This window comes from Carassius gibelio, chromosome A20 (assembly GCF_023724105.1).
Source record: "Carassius gibelio isolate Cgi1373 ecotype wild population from Czech Republic chromosome A20, carGib1.2-hapl.c, whole genome shotgun sequence".
Lineage (NCBI taxonomy): Eukaryota > Metazoa > Chordata > Actinopteri > Cypriniformes > Cyprinidae > Carassius > Carassius gibelio.
The window spans coordinates 15,992,091-16,011,282 of NC_068390.1; the positions used below are offsets into that span (position 1 = coordinate 15,992,091).

Here is a 19,192-nt window from a genome sequence, read left to right on the forward strand (position 1 = left end):
GACAAATTGCATAAACTCCAACCAAGCACTGCAAGGTAATGCTAGAGACTGCACTTTTATTTTGCTGTGTGACAGCCCAGGAATGTTGGATGGCAGTGGGTGCAGGTCTAGTGGACGGGGAGAGGGGAGTGGAGAGTGGAGGGGGCAGGAAACTAGGAAAGAATGCCAGGAATGCCCATGTTTATCCAGCGTTCCATTGAGGTAGAGGCAGCCCACCGCAGTGTGGTGTGTATAAAGGTAGCTCAGCTGCTGCTGGAGAATCAGAAAACTCGAAGTCCTCCAGAGAGAAGCAACAGTCGCTCGACACTGCTCAGCCTAACCTTCATACCGAAGCTAAATTCTAGCTTTCACTCGACACGATCAAGAGGAACTGGATTCAAAGACTACACAACGAGATCAACTTGATCAAATCTGAAGAGGAGACTGCATTTTTTTAAAAGAGATTGGAAAGAAGTGGTCATCATGTTTTCTGGAATGAATCGAAGAGTGCTTGCTTTGCTGTGCCTGACTTTCTGTGGATGGGTAAGTCCTTTAAATGCACTATTATGAGAAAGAGACCACTCTCTTGTTTAAATGCATGTAGAAATCCAGACTATTAATGATTAGCAAGATCAGGCTATAACTTTAATCTTTTGCCGCCAGACACAAATACCTCATAAAATGCCACATTTTAACCCTTTGAAAGATATCTTTTAAGGTCAGTGTTGAGCAAATGTACAAAGTCTTACAAGAGCATGTGTTATATTCCTCAGGCTACGGCTCAGGAGTGCAGTGGACAATGCCAATGTCCTGATGTACCACCCCAGTGTTCGCCCGGTGTGAGCCTGGTGCCGGACACTTGTGGGTGCTGCCGGGTGTGTGCCAAGCAACTGGGCGAACTTTGCACAGAGCGAGACGTTTGTGACCCCCACAAAGGCCTTTACTGTGACTACGGCTCCCCAAGCAACCGTCGTATTGGAGTCTGCACAGGTAAGGATATTGACTGTTGACATACAGACACTGAATCTATAGTTGTTGAGTTGAGTCAGAGTTGTAAACCATTTTCTTTCCCCATCCCACAGCAAGAGAAGGTGCCACTTGCGTGTTCAGTGGAATGGTGTATCGCAGCGGAGAGTCCTTCCAGAGCAGTTGTAAATACCAGTGCACGTGTCTAGACGGCGCTGTAGGTTGCGTGCCCCTGTGTGGAATGGATATTAGGCTCCCCAGCCCTGACTGCCCGATGCCCCGCAGGGTGAAGGTCCCAGGGAAGTGCTGTGAGGAGTGGGTGTGTGACTCCCCTCAACAGAATACCTTTGTGGGACCAGCTTTGGCAGGTGAGCATTCTTTGACCTCGACTGTTCTGTGAGTCAGAACTGTCACAGTGGTGATTCAGTGAGTCATACATATTCAGACACAGTAATGGTCTCCATTAAGGAGGTTGGAATGAATTCCAGTGCAATGATGTAATAATATGAACATTTGGATGACATCATGCAGCTCTAAGGAATGTGTTAAGTAAAAAATGTGTCTTATTTTGTAGCTTACAGAGAGGAGGAGACATACGGGCCCGATCCCTCCATGATGAGAGAGAACTGCCTGGTTCAGACCACAGAATGGAGTGCATGCTCAAAGACCTGCGGCTTGGGAATCTCTACTCGTGTCACCAATGACAACCGCGAGTGCCGTCTTGAGAAGCAGTCCCGCCTCTGTATGGTTCGCCCCTGCGATTCACACCTAGAGGAGAAAATCAGGGTAAGCAGCAACCTACCTTCCAAACCAATCACAGCACGGCTCACTCTTGGTTCCCCTGATGCATGATGATGACGTCACAGAACTTGATGGCTATCTTTTCATTTTATGCTTTTACAGAAAGGGAAGAAGTGTATCCGCACACCACGAGTCTCAAAACCCATGAAGTTTGAGATTTCTGGCTGCACCACCACCAAGTCTTACCGGCCCAAGTTCTGTGGCGTTTGCACGGATGGACGCTGCTGCACACCTCACAGAACCGCCACCTTGCCCATGGAGTTCAAGTGCCCAGACGGCCAAGTCATGAAGAAGCAGATGATGTTCATCAAGACCTGCGCATGCCACTACAACTGCCCCGGGGAGAACGACGTCTTTGAGTCCATGTATTACAAGAAGATGGTCGGTGACATGGCGTAAGGAGACAGTGACAGCAACGCCGAGGAGTTCCATGCAGTGACTGTCCACTTGAATCTAGCAGATATCCATCTCATATCTCAGCACAAAGTAATTGTTTGTCTTTTTATGGTTTTTTGCTTTCATTTTACGTTTTTTTTTTTTTAGTGTATGTATTTTGTACAAGGACTACATTTGTCATGGTGGATGTCTAAGATTAGGGGGTGGGGATTGTAAAATGACCGGGCTCTGTTCGGACGCCCCATAAAAAACATTACTGCACTAATAGTCCGACTCTGTGACGCCCAATGTCAATGATTGGCAGATGATGCCAAGCCCCTCCCCTTGAAGCTAATCGCCTCACCAAGCCGATAGAAGGCAGAAGAAAGAGACAGAGAAACTGATGTGCTCTTATATTTAGTTGATTTTGTCAGCTCAGATTTTGATTGAGCTGAAACAAGACATGAAGTTTGGCCAAGAACTATGAAGGTTAATATAGCACTGAGTGTTTGACTTCGACTGTCTGGCCCCTCCTGATGGGAGAGCGTCAGTACCCCTGTCAAAAAGACTGGATGAATTGTAGCTTCATTCTATTTTTATTACAGTATCTATTTTTTGAAAGCTGTAAATAATGTACATATTTTGTACATCTTAAGTTAATTTAAATTCAAAGCATTTGATGTCTTGCTTATTTTCTTGCTTCACCAAGTTTAAATAATAGCTCCATGTGCTGACTTGACTGTTCTTCTTACAGTTTGTCCAATATTTTATTGAGAAGTGTGACCAAAAAGTTACGTTTTCACTTTTGTAGTTATAAATAAAATATTATATTTTTATATAAACATCGTCATTGTTTGAGTCATTTTCACCCCGAGCCTCTTCTGATGGTAAATGTACATAAACCCTGATGTCAGTCACACATGAACACCATGTTTTCACAAAGGCCTCTCATGCTCATACTTGCGTCAATGCCATTTTTACATCACCACTGCAGACCACACAGTTGCATTGTGTGCGGTCCATCAAACTCAAGACCACACACTGATACTACTGATATACATTTACAACTGATGTTCTGTATATATAGCATTTTTATGTTTTTGAAAGAAGACTCTTAAGCTAACCTGTGTTTGTTTGATCAAAAATAAAGTAAAACAATAATTGTGTAAAATGTTTTTATAGCTTATAGCCTTTTTTCAGGATTATTTATTCAAATAATACAAATATGATACTTTTCACTTAAAAATAATAATAATACTTTTGTGTAGGGGAGAGCAGTAGGTCTATGACATTATTTCTGAGGTGAATGAATGATAAATTATTTAGGCAATATTTTTTTTATAAAAAAAAAAACACACCCATTAATGATTAGGAGAATAAGGACAACCAATTTAGACATTGCACAGATAAAATATCTGTTAGAATTTTTTGAATATTAATAAAAATAAAAATAAAAACGAATTAATTGCTTGAGCTATTGATCAATCAATTTTTCCGATTGAGTACGACCAGAGACTTTGGTACGACACACACTGGATTTGTTCTGTGCAAACCACTGAAGTTATATACAATAAGCGCCATCTAGTGCATCGACTGTGGTAGTGAAATATTTATATTCAGAGGCTGTGTAGATTGATTTCTAATTTCTAAACTAATTTGGTGTTAAAAAAAAAACGACCAAACAGAGAGTACATTCAATCTAGAGGAGTCAACAATAGAAATAATACAGTATTGCAAACATTTAGCATTTATAGGCTACTTATTATGTTCATAAAACAAGTTTTATACAATTTTGTTATTACATCATTTGCAAAGTTTCATGGGTTGTGTAGTTGTAGCCTACCTTTGTCTTAACATTTTAAAATTAAATTTCGTGTCTTGTCTCGCTGGTTGATATTTGTTCATGCCGTAGAATATTACAATTAGAATTTAAAATACTGCATACATCTCCAGAACAACTTTAAAAATCTATTAACACCATGTTGATGATTTTGTGGCTTTGCAGGGCACAAATGTATTTTGCATTTGTAATGTGTTACATGTGCATTTACTATAGAATATTATCAAAGCCAGTTATTTGCTCACCATAGTTAATTACATTAATATTTGGAAATCTGTATCTAAAGTACATTAATTTCCTCTTTCTTATCTAATTAGTTATACGGTGACCCCAATGCCACAAGAAAGGCCATTTATAGGGGGCCATACTTATCTGAAGATCCTGAAGAAAATAAATTAACAATTAACAATAGTTCACTGAAGAATCTTTTGGGGTCCCACTTTTTATGAAAATGTTTTTGATTTTGAGTAGTTTTTTTTTTTTTTTTTTTTTTTTGTGAATTAAAAAGAAAAAAAGATTAAAATATCAAAACAAACAAAAAGCAGTAAACTGTTATTTTAAGATAAGAGTCGTAAACATTCTGTTTTTATTTTTGTCTTTGGTGTACAGTATATGATTTGAACTCAAGCCCATAATTTGTCAATTACGTCAATTATGCATTAAAAAAAATAACAACAAAAAACACCACACAAACTTTCAAAATCCATCATCAACAAATCAAATGTGCAATATCCAGATCCAGTCTGTTCATAAAGCCCAACGCTGTTATTAGAATCATCATTGGAAACCGTAAGCCATATTATACATTCTTAAAGCGTTTATAAATCTTCCCTAAATTTGTACAATAAGGAATTTAAAGCACAATTTGTGTTCCATCACACAATTTCAGATAACATTATATATCATATGTTCATTATATAATTAAATATATAACAGTGTCTTTTAAAGTGTTTCAGTATTTAATAATAAAGTGATTAAACATGCACTAAGGCTCCAGGAACAGCTACAGGAAGCTCAAGTATGATTGGCATAGTGGAATCTACAAATTACTGAATTTCAGCAATTTGAGTGACATCTTTTGAACCTATTTATACATAGGAAGTTACAGTACATAATGTGTTCAGATTTAAGGCAGTAAACTAAAATAAAATCAGTTATGTCTATGTTTAATCAATATGTTTAGATTACTAATGCACTTTAAAAATGTACAAATTTCAAACCAGTTCCTATCCCAACCGAATCATTATGTTATTACCCAATAATCCCCATTATACAACTTCAAGCATGTGTGAGAGTAAATATTTTACTGCATGTAAACATCTGTTAAAGGGATAGTTCAGCCAAAAATGAAGAATGTCATTAATAACTCACCCTCATGTTGTTCCAAACCCGTAAGACCTCCGTTCATCTTCGGAACACAGTTTACAATATTTTAGATTTAGTCCAAGAGCTCTCAGTGCCTCTATTGAAGCTGTGTGTACGGTCTACTGTCCATGTCCAGAAAGGTAAGAAAAACATCATCAGAGTAGTCCATGTGACATCAGAGGGTCTTTTAGAATTTGTTGAAGCATCAAAAATAAATTTTGGTCCAAAAATAACAAAAACTACAACTTTATTCAGCATTGTCTTCTCTTCTGGGTCTGTTGTGAGCGAGTTCACTGCAGTGTTGTGACGCGTCCAATTCGAGAACCAAGGAGCTGATGATACTGCGCATGTGTGATTCAGAATGAAGCAGAATGACACACAGCGCGTCTGAACCGAAACTGAGTCTTTTGGTGATTGATTCTGAACTGATTTTCTGCTAATGTTATGAGTGTGGGTAAACCGAAGACTTGAATGAAGTGCAATCATCACCAATGACGTCATTACGTCGAGCGCAAAAGAACCAGTGAACTGTTTTATTCAACTGGTTTATTGAATCGAGCTGTCCGGAAGAACTGGTTCAGGGAAAAGAACCTAACTTCCCATCACTACTGGTGATCCGAAAACCGATACAACTGGTTCTTGACTTGAGAATGAGTCAATCTGTCGTTCGTTATCTGGCTCGGCTCGGTGTTCATCTTCAGTTCTCTCTTCACAGCAGTTCAGTCAGTGTACTGTTTGAGTACATGCATTACTCCGAGATATTGGTTTGTTTGAACTCAGAGGGAGTCTCAGCCACATTAAACAAGTTAACAGCTTAAGTCATTTGTGGATTAATGCTTACTGGAGACAAGAACCGTTTAAAACGATTCAGTTCGATTTGGTGAACTGGTTTAACCGATTCACTAAGAAGAACAGGTTAAATCGAATGATTCGTTCGCGAACAGGACATCACTACACTGCAGTGAACTCGCTCATAACAGACCCGGAAGAGAAGACAATGCTGAATAAAGTCGTAGTTTTTGCTATTTTTGGACCAAAATGTATTTTCGATGCTTCAGCAAAATCTAACCTACCCTCTGATGTCACATCGACTACTTTGATGATGTTTTTCTTACCTTTCTGGACACGGACAGTAGACCGTACACACAGTTACAATGGAGGGACTTAAAGCTCTTGGACTAAATCTAAAATATTTTAAACTGTGTTCTTAAGATGAACACTCATAAACTTCTGTTAAATGATCTGGTTAATTATGGAGTGCTAATGAATCAGATGTGGAGTTCACAGGTAAGGTGTTTGATCATAGAGCTGCAGGTCAAGCCGCACTTTGACCTCTCCAGTTGGAACTTCATGAAGCAGCAGACGCTGTACCAACGGACCTTTACCTTCTTGATCCTTCTTTATTGTCGCTATAGGAACTTCAGTACGACCAAGAAAATCTGTATTGAATGAACAATCCTGTTAAAAAATACATGTTTTTGTGTATGTGTATTTTGTGTGTGCAGTGCCACCGGGTAGAATCCCACCGTCGGGAGAGAACTGGTCCCTCTCAAAGATGGTGAGGCACAGGACGTCCTGATACAGGTCTTTGATGAAAAAGTGGCAGTTGAAGTTCCATTTGGGGTTGAGCGTGTCAGGCTGATGGCGGGACGAGTAGCACTGCGCGCCCATGGTTAGCTCACAGTACGGGTTACTTTTTCCTGTAAACACACACATCATTTCCTACTCAATATTTTTGTCTTGTTCTCCAAATGCCAATGTCATGGGTTTGATTCCCAAAGAATGGAGGAAATTAGCAAATATATGTCTTTAAGTCACTCTGGATTAAATACATATGACAAATTGTATAAAAGTAAGATACTACGGCTTATTTTCAGATCAATTTAGTGTTAATGTATACTTAAAATAAAAATTTAAATGTTAATTTTGATATGATTCTTATTCAACTGGAACAAACTGTAAACAAAAACTAAAATACATTTGTTTTTGATACACCGTATACTATAAGATAATAGTAATAATTTAAGCAAAATTTAAAAACAGGAAATATGTTGCATAATTTAATTAAAAAGAAAGACAATCTGTAAATTTAAAAATATATATTTTTTGATATTATATATGCATCTTATTTACGAGAAAATTGTAGGTTCAGTGAGGTTTAATGCATAAAATAATAATGAAATTTGGAAAAACTTCAATACAACTGATTTTAAAACTTTAAACAATACATCTGCATCAGATGAAAATGCCACTATATATTAAGATTAGGCTGTGAAAAGTAGCACCATTAAACATTTTAAATTAATACTAGTTAAAATAATAAAAATAAAACTCCATAATGAAACTATAAAACACAAAAATAGAGTGAAAATTTAATAAAAAAAAAAAAACATGATAAATGAATGAATGTGAAGTGAGTGTGGGATGTTTGTGTGAATAGAGCCCAGACTGATTGTGTATGTTTCTTCTAACCATTTGGTTTGCAGGGCTTCAACTCTGTGGCCTCCAGGACCGTTACTAACAGTCTCCCAATTCCATTGTTCTTCTGCGAGCGAGCTAAACAACATACACAGGCTTTCATCAGTAAAGCTGTAATCAATCACTCTGACTCTTAATACTCCTCTCTTGATACCTTGGTATGCCTTCTCTCTTTTCAGCTTCTCAGTCTCTATGAAGTGTTCAGATGCTGCTTTGATCTTCTGCACCCATGCAGTCCTAATTTATCAAGACAGAGATCAATTACTGTTGTACAACAGACACTCACTGTAATAAACTCATACTTTATACTCTATACCGAAGGTTTGATAGCCTTTTATAGCCTCACTTGTAGTTCAGTGGATCATGTTGTGTGTGTTATCTGTATCTGAGCATTTGAGTTTAAATGTGTGTATAGTATTTGTACCTTTCATTAATGGTGTCAGCCTTGAGAGTGTAAACACGGTCAATGTGTGAGATGTGAAAAACTGGATCATCACTGGAAGGGTCAGAGGGCATTTTAACTAAGACCTCATTCAGAAACACTGGCTAAAATAAGAAAGACATTGTTAGAGAGGGACATTTTACAAAGTGTTTTACACAAAACGTAATCCAGCTACATACGAGCTCCTGATGGACACTGGTATAACCAGTCATCCTGCTTTACCGTTTTATACATCTTGTACTGTGCATTTGAGTTCGGATTGAAGAGTCTGTCAGGCCCAGATGAGAACTGTTTTGAGGTGTTGGTGAGGAGCAGGAAGTCGTTAAACAGGAAGGCCCAAAGCTCCTTGCTGCTCTTGGTCTTATGTAGTTTGCCGCTGTGCAGCAGCTTTCGAGGGCCCAGGCAATTCGTCAGAGAGTTAAAAACGAGGTGCTAAATTGAGAACATTACAAAATAACATTTTCACAAATACCATAACACTTAATAAAAGCAGTTGTTTTACAATTAGAGGTCATTATGTAGCACCAAAAGGCCTTCAGTGATCTCACCTCAATGACTCCATCACACAGCACATGGTTCTGGATCCATTCCAGCCGGTCAGAGTTTTCTTTCTCCCTCACGCCCTCGTTCACCTGTGAGCACAACTCCTCGGCTTGCTCCAGTGCCGCCTGCAGGTTTGCGTGATCTGCATGAGTTGGAGGGGTATTCTCCAGAATCTACACCCATCGGATTTCAGAAACAACAAACAAATGATTTGCATCAAAACGAATATTGCTGATTATTTATTTGTATATTTTTAAACGTTTTATTAATATTCTTACTGATTTTTTCATTCTGTTGCACATTAATAATAATAATTGTAAAAATAAGGCAATAACACTGTATTAGTGTTGTACGTGGTACTGTACTACAATAATACAAAAGTCTTAAGCACATTAATATTGTGAAGAAAAAAACCTGAGACAGACCGTGGCGACTTCTTCAAGACGCTTGAATATATTTCCTTATACAGCCTTATATATCTACTTTTTTATTATTAAAATTTTTTATTTCCTTCATATTTCCTCTGATTTTCAATAACGGATATTATTTCTCCTATTAAATTTTCCATAGTTGAGGACTGTAGGAGAAGCTTCTCGTACGTTCTTGATCAGCAGTGGGTAGCGTGTGATTCTCTGCATGGGTTTCAGGAGGAAGCTGGACAGTGGCATTCCTTTACAGCGGTAATTACTGGCAATTTTCTACAAAGAAGATAAACACAGAAGGAAGAGAGTCTTTTTAAAATCTTTTCTCTATCAACAGTTAATTCATCCACAGTATTCCAGGAGAGAGTAGTAAGCGACAGCACCATCTTGTGGACTACTGTGTAAAACATTCAAAACAACTGGTGTTGCTTTCAGGACACTGATCAAGAAGCAACCCAACACTAGACCAAGTTTGTTTATTGTGAGCATTGTGCAGCATTTATTAGAAAGTAAGGAACTCCACTTACCTTCAGGAAGAGTTTGAAGTCAGCTGATTTGTCTGTTTTCTGTTGCAGCAGAGCCGCAGCATTGAGCTGGCAGCTGCAGAAGCGAATGTAGGCCTGCATGTGAGAGAGCTCTGAAGACAGGATATCCCCCACCACCTGCACCGGCATCCGCTCTCCAGCCATCTTCTTACGGACACGCAGAGCTCTGAAAAACACAAAGTATATCACCTGGTATATTACTTCTCATATTTTAAGAAAAATTCAGTTACCTTGTATTGACAAATCTGCTCGTATATAAAAGCTCTATGTTTTAATTCTTTCATTTGCATCCATTGGTTGCTAGTTGATAGTCCCAGGTGTAAGGGTAAATGGTTTTCCAGAAAGTTTAACCCACTAATGTAAACTTCAAATAGAACTGGAAAATGAATTAATATTGGACAAAAAAAAATTCAAACCGGGCACTTAATGTCCGCAAGACACCGCTTGCAACTGCCCAGACAGAATGCACTCAGCATCGACTCACTTTAGGAGTTTGGTGCTGCACATGATCAGTTCCCGCCAGTTCACAAAGATCATGCTCATCTCAGCCTCTGTCAGCCTCCCTGACTCTGCCATTGGTTTATAGAAAACCTGAATTTCCACACACACAGGAACCAATTTGACATTTTATGTAACTTAGAGTGTAAACAAATAGCATTCCAAATGTGGATATATCATGAATATTGTTGAAGTGGCTGTTAGATCACCTCCAGTGCCAGTTCCAGGTCCTCCAGATAGGTCTCCTCCGTCTGAATGAGCTCGTGGATATAGCCTTGCCTCTTCCTCTCTTCAGTGCACATAGACTCTAAACTGAGCAGATCGGCACACCCTACACACACACATATGCAGGACAAGCCACACATGCACATGCACTCATCAGTAACCACATCACAACAGCATCTCACAATTAAAAACTTTATTTTGCGTATTTCTGCATCATATAATTATGAATGCTTTCCATACAAAACTGCATCCAGAGCAAAGTTATGACATTCAGAATGAACTCTCTAAAATATCTAAGGTCACGACTGTTAGCTGGCTGCATAGCTGGTCAATTGTGAGGCTGGTCATCAGTTTCAATTAAACACACAGAGGCAGACTGACAATCCCGTGATATACGAATATATGATTGTGCTGATGAACAGTGCTGACTTAAAGGGTAGTTTACTTTAAAGGGGCCATGTCATATATTTTTGATTATTCTTTTTTTTTTACCCAATGGTCTAATGTTAGTTAAGATTCTTGTTCCAATTTTTTGTTTTTCTTAGCCATGTTTTTCATTTTAAAGTTTAATAAGCTGTTTTAGTTGCTACCAAATTCCATCTTCAGCTATTGTCATTTTATTCAGGTTATAATGAGCCATTTTTGTAGCCAAGTTATTATTATTATTATTATTTATTTTCATTTATTTGTTTGTTTTTTGAGATTGAACTGACAAAATATTCAAGAACTTTTATTTTAAAAAAGATCGAGGATAATTCAGTCACTCATGATATGGCCCCTTTAATTAAAGTCACTTCATAAAATGTACAGAGAAAAGCAGCAAGTGATATCTTTTCCCGATTAAAAATTTACTGATTCCAGTGAGAAAAATATGTCCTAAAACCAGTGGAGGTAAATTGATGCGTTCATTTGTTATTTAAGCAACGTCTAAACAGAAATAGTTGAAGGGGTGGGGTTAAATCCAAACAAATCTAGCCAGTCTTGAGGCTGCTTCCTGGACCAGAGTAGTGTTCTGATTGGCAGAAAAGAGGAGGAAGAGGAAGGCGGAGCCAGAGCTACATCCTACAATAAAACAGATGATGCGATTGACGTGGAAAAAGGATGGAAGGGAGGAGATAAGGGCAGAGGAGAGAATGAATAATGAAGGGATGGATAGAGAATATATATTAGAATTTGTTCTAAGGAAGAAAGACTATAGCCAAAAAGTCTTTCCTTTTTTGTCCATCATAAAAAGTAAAAACCACATCTGTGTTAATGTGTTTGTTCATCAACATCTTATTTACTCTTTTTTTTATGATTATTTCAAACCCAATTAATTCAATCTATTTTGATTTATATGTTCCCCACCCTTACCTTATGAACAAACAACTCTGAACTCTGATGTGAAAACAGGAACTGATAAAGTAACTCCCATAGTACTTACATTGCTGGCTGGGATCACATTCTGTGGTCATCTTCACATAATTAGTTGGAAACAGCCCTACGACCCCGGCGACCTCTCCTTTCCACCAGTCAGGGTTGTCCTTGTTGAATACGGTGATCAGCTGACCTTTTTGGAAGCTCATCTCATCCTTATTGGCTGCTTTGTAGTCATACATTGCAATAACCTGACACACTACAGGGGGAGGGGAGAAAGACAGAGAGAATGGATGGATGGAGCAGAATGGAACAAATGAGGGAAAACAACATACACGCAACCACATACAAAAGAGTGTGAATGAAAGAGTTTCTCACATGGCTGAGATGCAGGAGTTATTTTGCCGCTGTTGGCCTCCAGTAATCTGACATTAGAGGAGTGGAACCAGCCCTTTTTGCGCTTTTTACCCCGTGCCTACAAACACACACATTCTTTGTTTTTAAAAAGCTGGTGACTTTCCACTGATTTGTATTGTTTTTATACTTAATGTGTTTGTATCTGTCTATTTCGATATGTATTTATATGCACAATATGCTAATCCTGTCCTTTGGTTAGGTAAAGTCTGGTTATGTGACATACAGTACTAACCTGTAGTTCACCCAGCCACCAGCTGTTTGAGTTCTTATGCAGCACCACGATCAGCTGACCAGGTGTCAGACTCAGTTGTTCTGGCGTTGTGGCAGCATTGGCCGAACACACCTGAGCAATCTCTGAACACCAATACAGATGGCATATGTCTAAAATGTGAACCAACCAGCCTTGATTTTTACTTCTACTGTGTGTGATGGTACTCAAATCTCACCTGGCTTTTTACTGGGAACTCCAAGATTGGCAGTCTAAAATGATAACACAGTGAGCAAATCATTATCGAAATGCATACCAACTTAAATGTCTCTGAAACAGCAAATTCTTTTAAATCATCTCTGCAAAAGAACATTAACTTTTAGAACATTATCTAGCATCAAAATGATCATTATCATTAAAATTTCAAATGAATAAAAATACAAATTAAAAAATAAATTAAAATGTAAAGTATTAAATAAAATTTCAGTATTAGGTCAGTATGTGTATAAATAATTAATATTCATAAGGCAGGTATAAATACATAATAATATACAATTATCTGAATATGCATACATCAGACTCTTTGGGTTTAACATAGTTGGAAGGAAAGAGGCCAGACTGGTCACCGATGCACCCTCTCCACCATTCTCCTTCCCTCTCTGTCACCAGGACAACATCCTCGGCACAGAATGTCAGGTCACCTGATTCCGGACTCTCGTATGTGTACAGAGCCACATACTCTAATAAGATCAGATCAAATCAAAACCATGACAAAAACCTCAGTTTAATGTCTCATAATATCTCGCATGGATGACTAGAGATGGTTCTATGAAAACATAAACAGACTCCTCACCCTCAAACAGACCAGAATCTGAAAGTTCAATCTCATCCACTGTAGAATATAACGGCCTAGAAGAGACATATACGGTTTAGCTTTCTAGCTTTTGTTAAAAGAAGAATATAGTAATACTACCATCTAAATTTATATTCAGAGACATACAAAATACAGTTATAGTTATAGTGTTAGGGGAGGGGTCATGCTCGATGGCTCTGGTATGTCATTGAGCCACCATTTTTTTATTAAGCATGTTTTTGAGGTTAAGAGAGAGTTATCCCATGTCTTACTCATTCTGTGTTTTATTGGTGGTAAGCATGGAGACATGTGAGCAAGGGAACCAGCCCCGGCTCTCGTTGAGCTCTCCGTAGATCCAGTTGTCCTGCTTCTCCAGAACCGTGATGATGTCATCTTTAGAGAAGCCCAGGTGACTCTCAGTCTTAGCGCTCCACTCACACAGAGCTACAGCCTTCAGCATAAAAAATACACATACACAAATTATCAGAGTAATATTCCTTTCAATTATCAAAAAACAAAGCTGTATGAAATAGATGATGTGTGTGTGTGTATTCACACTTGCCAACCTGTGTGTGCTGTGTGTTTGAAGACACTGGTGTGTGTGTTGGAGTTGGTCCTTCAATGTCCACTCGAGGAATTCTGGGGAAAGAAGGATTTTAAATCATTTATTACTCATTCATCTATAATAAAAGCATTATTTTTTTAAAATGCGTGTGCAATTTTAAACCAATAACACATCCTTAAAACACAATTTAGTTTAAGTTGATCTGTTAAGATAATTTCTCACCATCACAACAGCAGTCGAATGCTGCTGAATCTCTGTATGTTAAAAATATATAATTCATCATTTATAGGTAAATTTCATTCATTTCAGAAAATTTCTTTAAACTGATTATATTATTAATCTGCATCATTACTCATTTTTATGGAAGTCTCTATCAGACATGTTTAGTGAATAGTGAAATGGTTTTAGTAAAAATATATTGCTATTTATTATTATATTTGGGCATATAACTGGAAATTATTCTATTCTTTTTCCTTTAGTGTGGAAAAAACATTCCTGTTATTTTTAACTTGCTTCTATGTGTAATTTGAATAATAATAATTTTGATCTGCTGGGCAATGAATGAAATGTTGAAAAGGATGATTTCTCTGATTAAAAAACACCCTTTTAAATAGAATTGATATCACTAAGAGGTTGAACACTATTGCACAATCTAGTTAATAGAGTAGTTTTAGTGCCATACCCAGGGTAGTTGGTGGAGGGCGCTGTGGAGTGTGTCTTCTCAGTCTCACTGTCTTTCCAACATCTCTCAGCATAACTCTCTGGGAACCAGCCACTGTTCCCACAGTAACTCCCATACAGCCAGCCGGTCTCCCTAACTGTTGATTCATCTATTGATTCATCCACCTATGGATCCACAGGAAGCCAAATTATATGTGTACTTAAAAATTACAACTGCATGAGTGAATGTGTTTACGTATGTACAGTACCTCGATCAGACAGTCTGCCTCCAGTGTGAGCTCCTCAGAGTTGCGTGCTGTGAAGGGATAGAGAGCTCTGTAGGTGGTGAGGTGAGGACATGTGTCTTCAATAGTCACCGCTGGCTGCAAGCCTGCAAAAAAACAAACATTATCACCTTTCAACCATATCACAGCCATCTTACTACCATTCAGCAAAGGCAGCACATTTACAAATGCATATTTCAATATATAAAACATTTTCGTAACAGAAAGCCCACATCAGTAATTGTACTACACTATTTTGTTTCTAGATTCAGTTTAGTAGCCATTAAGTTTTGTCTAAAAGTTATATATTTCAACATCATTATTAGCAAGTAAAGAATGAGATTATTGTTCAATTCTATTCAATTTCCAAACATGAATAAATCCTTCAATTGTAATAATTCATATCTTTACAAATGAATGAATTTCTTGATAAATTTTGAATAAATATATGTAATATATGTAATATTCCATTGTGAGTTACAGTAGATTTATTTGCTGAATCTACTGAACCAGTTAAAAAATGTGTCTGAATAATTCATTCACATATCAGACTGTTTCAGTTCCCAAGTTCAAGAGAAGAAGTCCATATTAAATCAATAATTAATAAATGTGATTGCAGTCATTAACAGTTCTTATTACTTACATTTGAGTCTGTTTCTCAAAAAAAACTGAATTCAAAAGACTAGCACGCAAGTTTTATGGAAAAGCGTGACTGGTAATTCAAATGTTTTCTTTTTGTGTTTCGCCGAAGAAAGGAGGTCGACATTAGGGTGAGAAAATGATGACAAGATTTTCTATTTTGGGTGAATTACCTTAAAGTTGCATTATAATAAACATAATAAGGCATCACTTAAATAAGAATTAAGACACAGAACACAGTATGAGTTTAGTGCATTATGTGAAATTAAAATATAAATAACTGTTCAAAATGTTTAGCAACCTATTACCTTCCTTCTCTCAAAACACTCACATTCTAGTGGAGTCTGTTATATTAACTCAGATAATTAATGGGAGGTAATTAAAGTGAATTATGAAGCCATGAGAGTAACGACACCCATTACAATGAATATAATGAAAACATCATATTCATTGCCAAGTGAATGAAAACAAGCCATTTTTAAAGCACCTCACACACTCACTTTTGTTCTCTGTGTTATTGTATGTCATGGAGGGCTGAGTGTGTACAGGCAGTTCATTGATTTCTCTCTCTTCCCTCTCTCTCTCCTCAGCACTCCTCTTCTTCTCTTTCTCTCGTGCCTGCTCCTGGGCTTCCTGAAGTTGGGCTTCGGCTTGGCGCCGCTGTTCTTCCCTGAGTTTGGCTTCTCGCTCCTGGGCAAACTTCCTCTGACGCTCCACTTCCTCCAGCTCCAGCTTCGCCTGTCTAATGTACACATGAGCATGAGTGGGTAAAAGTGGGTGTTTAATCTAGCCATATCAGGGGGAATATTTGCTGAGAATAGAAATATGACACTGTATTATAAAATTAATATATTATATAACTATAATATATAAAAAAAAACTATAAAATGTTGACAGAAATTTATGTTTTTTTTTTTTAAAGCCTATATGTCTCAATTATATAACACCTATATATTTCCATATTTTTCATTCAAAGTATGTGGGAACTCTGTAGATAAATATGTATATCTGTATGTGTGAAATTGAAATTTTACCTCGCAGCCTCCTCCTCTTTCTTCCTCTTCCTCTCTTCCTCCTCTCTCTTCCTCTTCTCTCTCTTTCTCTCCTCCTCCTCCTCCTCTTTCTTCCTCTTCCTCTCTTCCTCCTCGTTCTTCCTCTTCCTCTCCTCCTCTTCTTTCCTGTGTCTCTGTAGCTCTTTGAGTTTCTCAGACCTCACCCTCCTGAGCTGTTCTAGGACGTCCTGCTGCTGGCTCTGCCTCTGTCTCAACTCCTGCAATGTTACCCACACAATTCTTCAACATACACATCCTGTTTACAAAAACACTTAGAATAATATGGTGCAGGTTCAAATACATATGGTATTGCATTATGCTCAGTTTTACTAAATGCCAAAAACTAACACAAATTACTACTACTGAAAAATACTGAGCTCCTATAAATGATCTGTTCCATTAATGTTATTTCATAAATATAATATATAAATATTTAATCAGAAATGCAGTAAAAACTAATTGTTACAATTTAAAATAAATGTTTTGTATTTTATTACATTTCAAAAATGTCATTTATTCCTGTAACGGCAAAGTTGATTTATTTATCAGCCTTTATTTCAGACTTCGGCATCACATGATCCTTCAGAAATAATTCTAAAATGCTGATTTGGTGCTCAAGAAACATATTTTATTACTATCAGTGTTGAAAACAGCTGTGCTGCTTAATATTTTTGTGAAAACTGTGGTACATTTCTATAAGGATTCTTTGATCAATGGAAAGTTTAAAAGAACAGCATTTATTTGAAAAAGGTTTTCTTTTTTTCTTCTTTTTTGTAGTCACTGTCCCTTTTGATCAATTTAATGCATCCTTGCTGAAAAAAAGTATTAATTTCATTTATACATCAAATAATTTTTTTTTTTTTAATGATATTTATTTTAGATACCTGTAGGCCAGTTCTATAGGGCAAATAACTGTTTAAATTCTTAATGATTGTTTAACTTTTTAGACCCTGGCTCTGTAAGTTTATTGCTGCTTCCACATAAACTAGTTATAGAAAAATAAATGTTTCAAACATTAAAAATAAAAATATAATTATTTTTGTTAGTTAGTTTGTGGGCAGTGAGTAGAAACCTTTAGAGTAATTAATGACACCATTATAAGTTGAAATGAAATGAAATGGCACAGAGAGACACTAAGATGTTATAAGGTCATGAGGTCAGACACTGAAGCTCGTTTCAGTATAATATGGGTAAACTGAGACTTCTTTCATGGAGAAGAACTGGGGCGAAAGGTGACATGAAAGACAGGCAGATTTGAGATGAGCGAGCGTAAAAGAAAGATAAAGAGAGGTCAACCTTTATTAGAAGGAAGAGATTGGTTAAGCAGCTCAGCAAAGAGAGAAGTCCTTGAAGCACACAGTCATCCACTTCTACAAACTATAAAGTCAGTCGGGGGAAAAGAGGAAGAGAAGAAAGAGGAGAAATACAGTGGGAAGAAAGAAAACGATAAAAGTGGGCTCAAATAAGAAAAAAGAAAGGCTTGGAGCAGAAAACATCAGACATATACTGAACAATAGCTGAGTACTACGTGTACAATGCTCAGGTTTCTGATCCGACCAGCCGGCACAGTAAGTATGTTAGTGATAGTGTTTGTGTGTTGAGTTTTCTTTAGTAGTGTGAGCTGTGACATATGAAAGTGTGTAATGAAGTGCTAAATCCTCTGCCTTCGGGGCTGGGAGTGGAACTGTAGATTTTAATCACAGGAACATGGAGAACAGCAAACTAGTGAGTCTCTCACAGGGACATTAAGATTTAAAAAATCTGAAGAGAGCAAGCCACCACCCAAAGCCCAAATTAGCTTTAATCAAAACACGGCACGTAAAATGTTGTTGAGATTTACACTGGCACACAAAGCCACAAAGCCACTGGCCTTGATTTCTCTGTTGTACTGCTCCATTTGTGAGAGTTTCGCAGTGGTCTCTCTCTCTAAAACATCCAGCTGCTCCTTCAGCTTCCGACAGCTCAGATCTTTCTCGCACACACTGTGTTTCACGTCATTTATCAAAGGACCTGAAAGGGTAAAAGAATGAGAGAAAGAAGGACATTAAAAAACATCAATGCTCCCAGACCTTGAATTCAAGAGGGATGCAATGGACACAAATGAGATTAGTCATCCATCCGTCTATCCATTGATTGCTTCAGGTCTATGTGAGTGCTCACTTGAGTTGTTTTGGGTAAGATGTAGAAGTCTCTCTGTCAGTCGCTGCTTCTCAGGACCAAAACGATTCATCTGCCTCTGAATTTCCTGAAAAAGCACAGTCATATAGAATACTGGTTCAAAAATTTGCAGTCGGAAAGATTTTTTGCATGTTTTTGAAAGAAATATATTTTGCTCGCCAAGGCTGCATTTACAGTATTTGTTAAAAAAAAATACCGTAGAGTAAAATATTAAGAAATATGCAATTGCAATTTAAAAATAAATGTTTTTTCGATTTGAATATATTTTCAAATGTAATTTATCCCTGTGATGACAAAGCTGAATTTTTAGCAGTCATTACTCCAGTCTTCAGTCTCACATAATCCTTCAAAAATCACTCTAATAATCTAATTTGGTGCAAAAAAATACAAAAAATAAAATTGTATTGTTGAAAATAGTTGTGCTGCTTAATATTTTTGAATAAGAATTCATTGATAAATAGAAATTCAAAAGAAAAGCAGTTATTTGAAATTAAAAATGCC

General features: G+C 37.3%; 2 protein-coding genes across 5 annotated transcripts in view; one reads left to right on the forward strand and one right to left on the reverse strand.

Moving 5' to 3' along the window:
• Positions 1 to 202: 202 nt before the first annotated feature.
• On the forward strand, positions 203 to 2,963 carry LOC127938935 (CCN family member 2). Its single transcript, XM_052535858.1, has 5 exons — positions 203 to 522; positions 753 to 969; positions 1,062 to 1,313; positions 1,520 to 1,731; positions 1,849 to 2,963. Exons 1-5 carry the CDS (start codon positions 463 to 465, stop codon positions 2,143 to 2,145), a joined length of 1,038 nt encoding a protein of 345 aa, XP_052391818.1. The 5' UTR covers positions 203 to 462; the 3' UTR covers positions 2,146 to 2,963.
• A 3,568-nt stretch (positions 2,964 to 6,531) lies between these two features.
• itsn2a (intersectin 2a) overlaps positions 6,532 to 19,192 on the reverse strand; it is a 34,913-nt gene continuing 22,252 nt past the window's right edge. For 3 of the 4 annotated variants that reach the window (XM_052534343.1, XM_052534344.1, XM_052534342.1), the window contains exons 15-39: positions 18,674 to 18,758; positions 18,384 to 18,523; positions 16,496 to 16,731; positions 15,962 to 16,203; positions 14,808 to 14,929; positions 14,561 to 14,724; positions 13,880 to 13,952; positions 13,586 to 13,764; positions 13,314 to 13,369; positions 13,034 to 13,200; positions 12,699 to 12,732; positions 12,485 to 12,606; positions 12,214 to 12,310; positions 11,903 to 12,094; positions 10,464 to 10,585; positions 10,241 to 10,347; positions 9,739 to 9,922; positions 9,389 to 9,487; positions 8,795 to 8,962; positions 8,469 to 8,678; positions 8,229 to 8,350; positions 7,959 to 8,041; positions 7,799 to 7,882; positions 6,853 to 7,026; positions 6,532 to 6,765 (exon numbers count right to left, since the gene is read on the reverse strand). In XM_052534343.1, coding sequence (XP_052390303.1) covers positions 6,608 to 6,765; positions 6,853 to 7,026; positions 7,799 to 7,882; positions 7,959 to 8,041; positions 8,229 to 8,350; positions 8,469 to 8,678; positions 8,795 to 8,962; positions 9,389 to 9,487; positions 9,739 to 9,922; positions 10,241 to 10,347; positions 10,464 to 10,585; positions 11,903 to 12,094; positions 12,214 to 12,310; positions 12,485 to 12,606; positions 12,699 to 12,732; positions 13,034 to 13,200; positions 13,314 to 13,369; positions 13,586 to 13,764; positions 13,880 to 13,952; positions 14,561 to 14,724; positions 14,808 to 14,929; positions 15,962 to 16,203; positions 16,496 to 16,731; positions 18,384 to 18,523; positions 18,674 to 18,758 — 3,420 coding nt within the window. In that variant the 3' untranslated portion in view covers positions 6,532 to 6,607. Of the gene's footprint in view, positions 6,766 to 6,852; positions 7,027 to 7,798; positions 7,883 to 7,958; positions 8,042 to 8,228; positions 8,351 to 8,468; positions 8,679 to 8,794; positions 8,963 to 9,388; positions 9,488 to 9,738; positions 9,923 to 10,240; positions 10,348 to 10,463; positions 10,586 to 11,902; positions 12,095 to 12,213; positions 12,311 to 12,484; positions 12,607 to 12,698; positions 12,733 to 13,033; positions 13,201 to 13,313; positions 13,370 to 13,585; positions 13,765 to 13,879; positions 13,953 to 14,560; positions 14,725 to 14,807; positions 14,930 to 15,961; positions 16,204 to 16,495; positions 16,732 to 18,383; positions 18,524 to 18,673; positions 18,759 to 19,192 lie in introns of those variants that run through there. The other variant, XR_008148602.1, reaches the window with a different exon arrangement.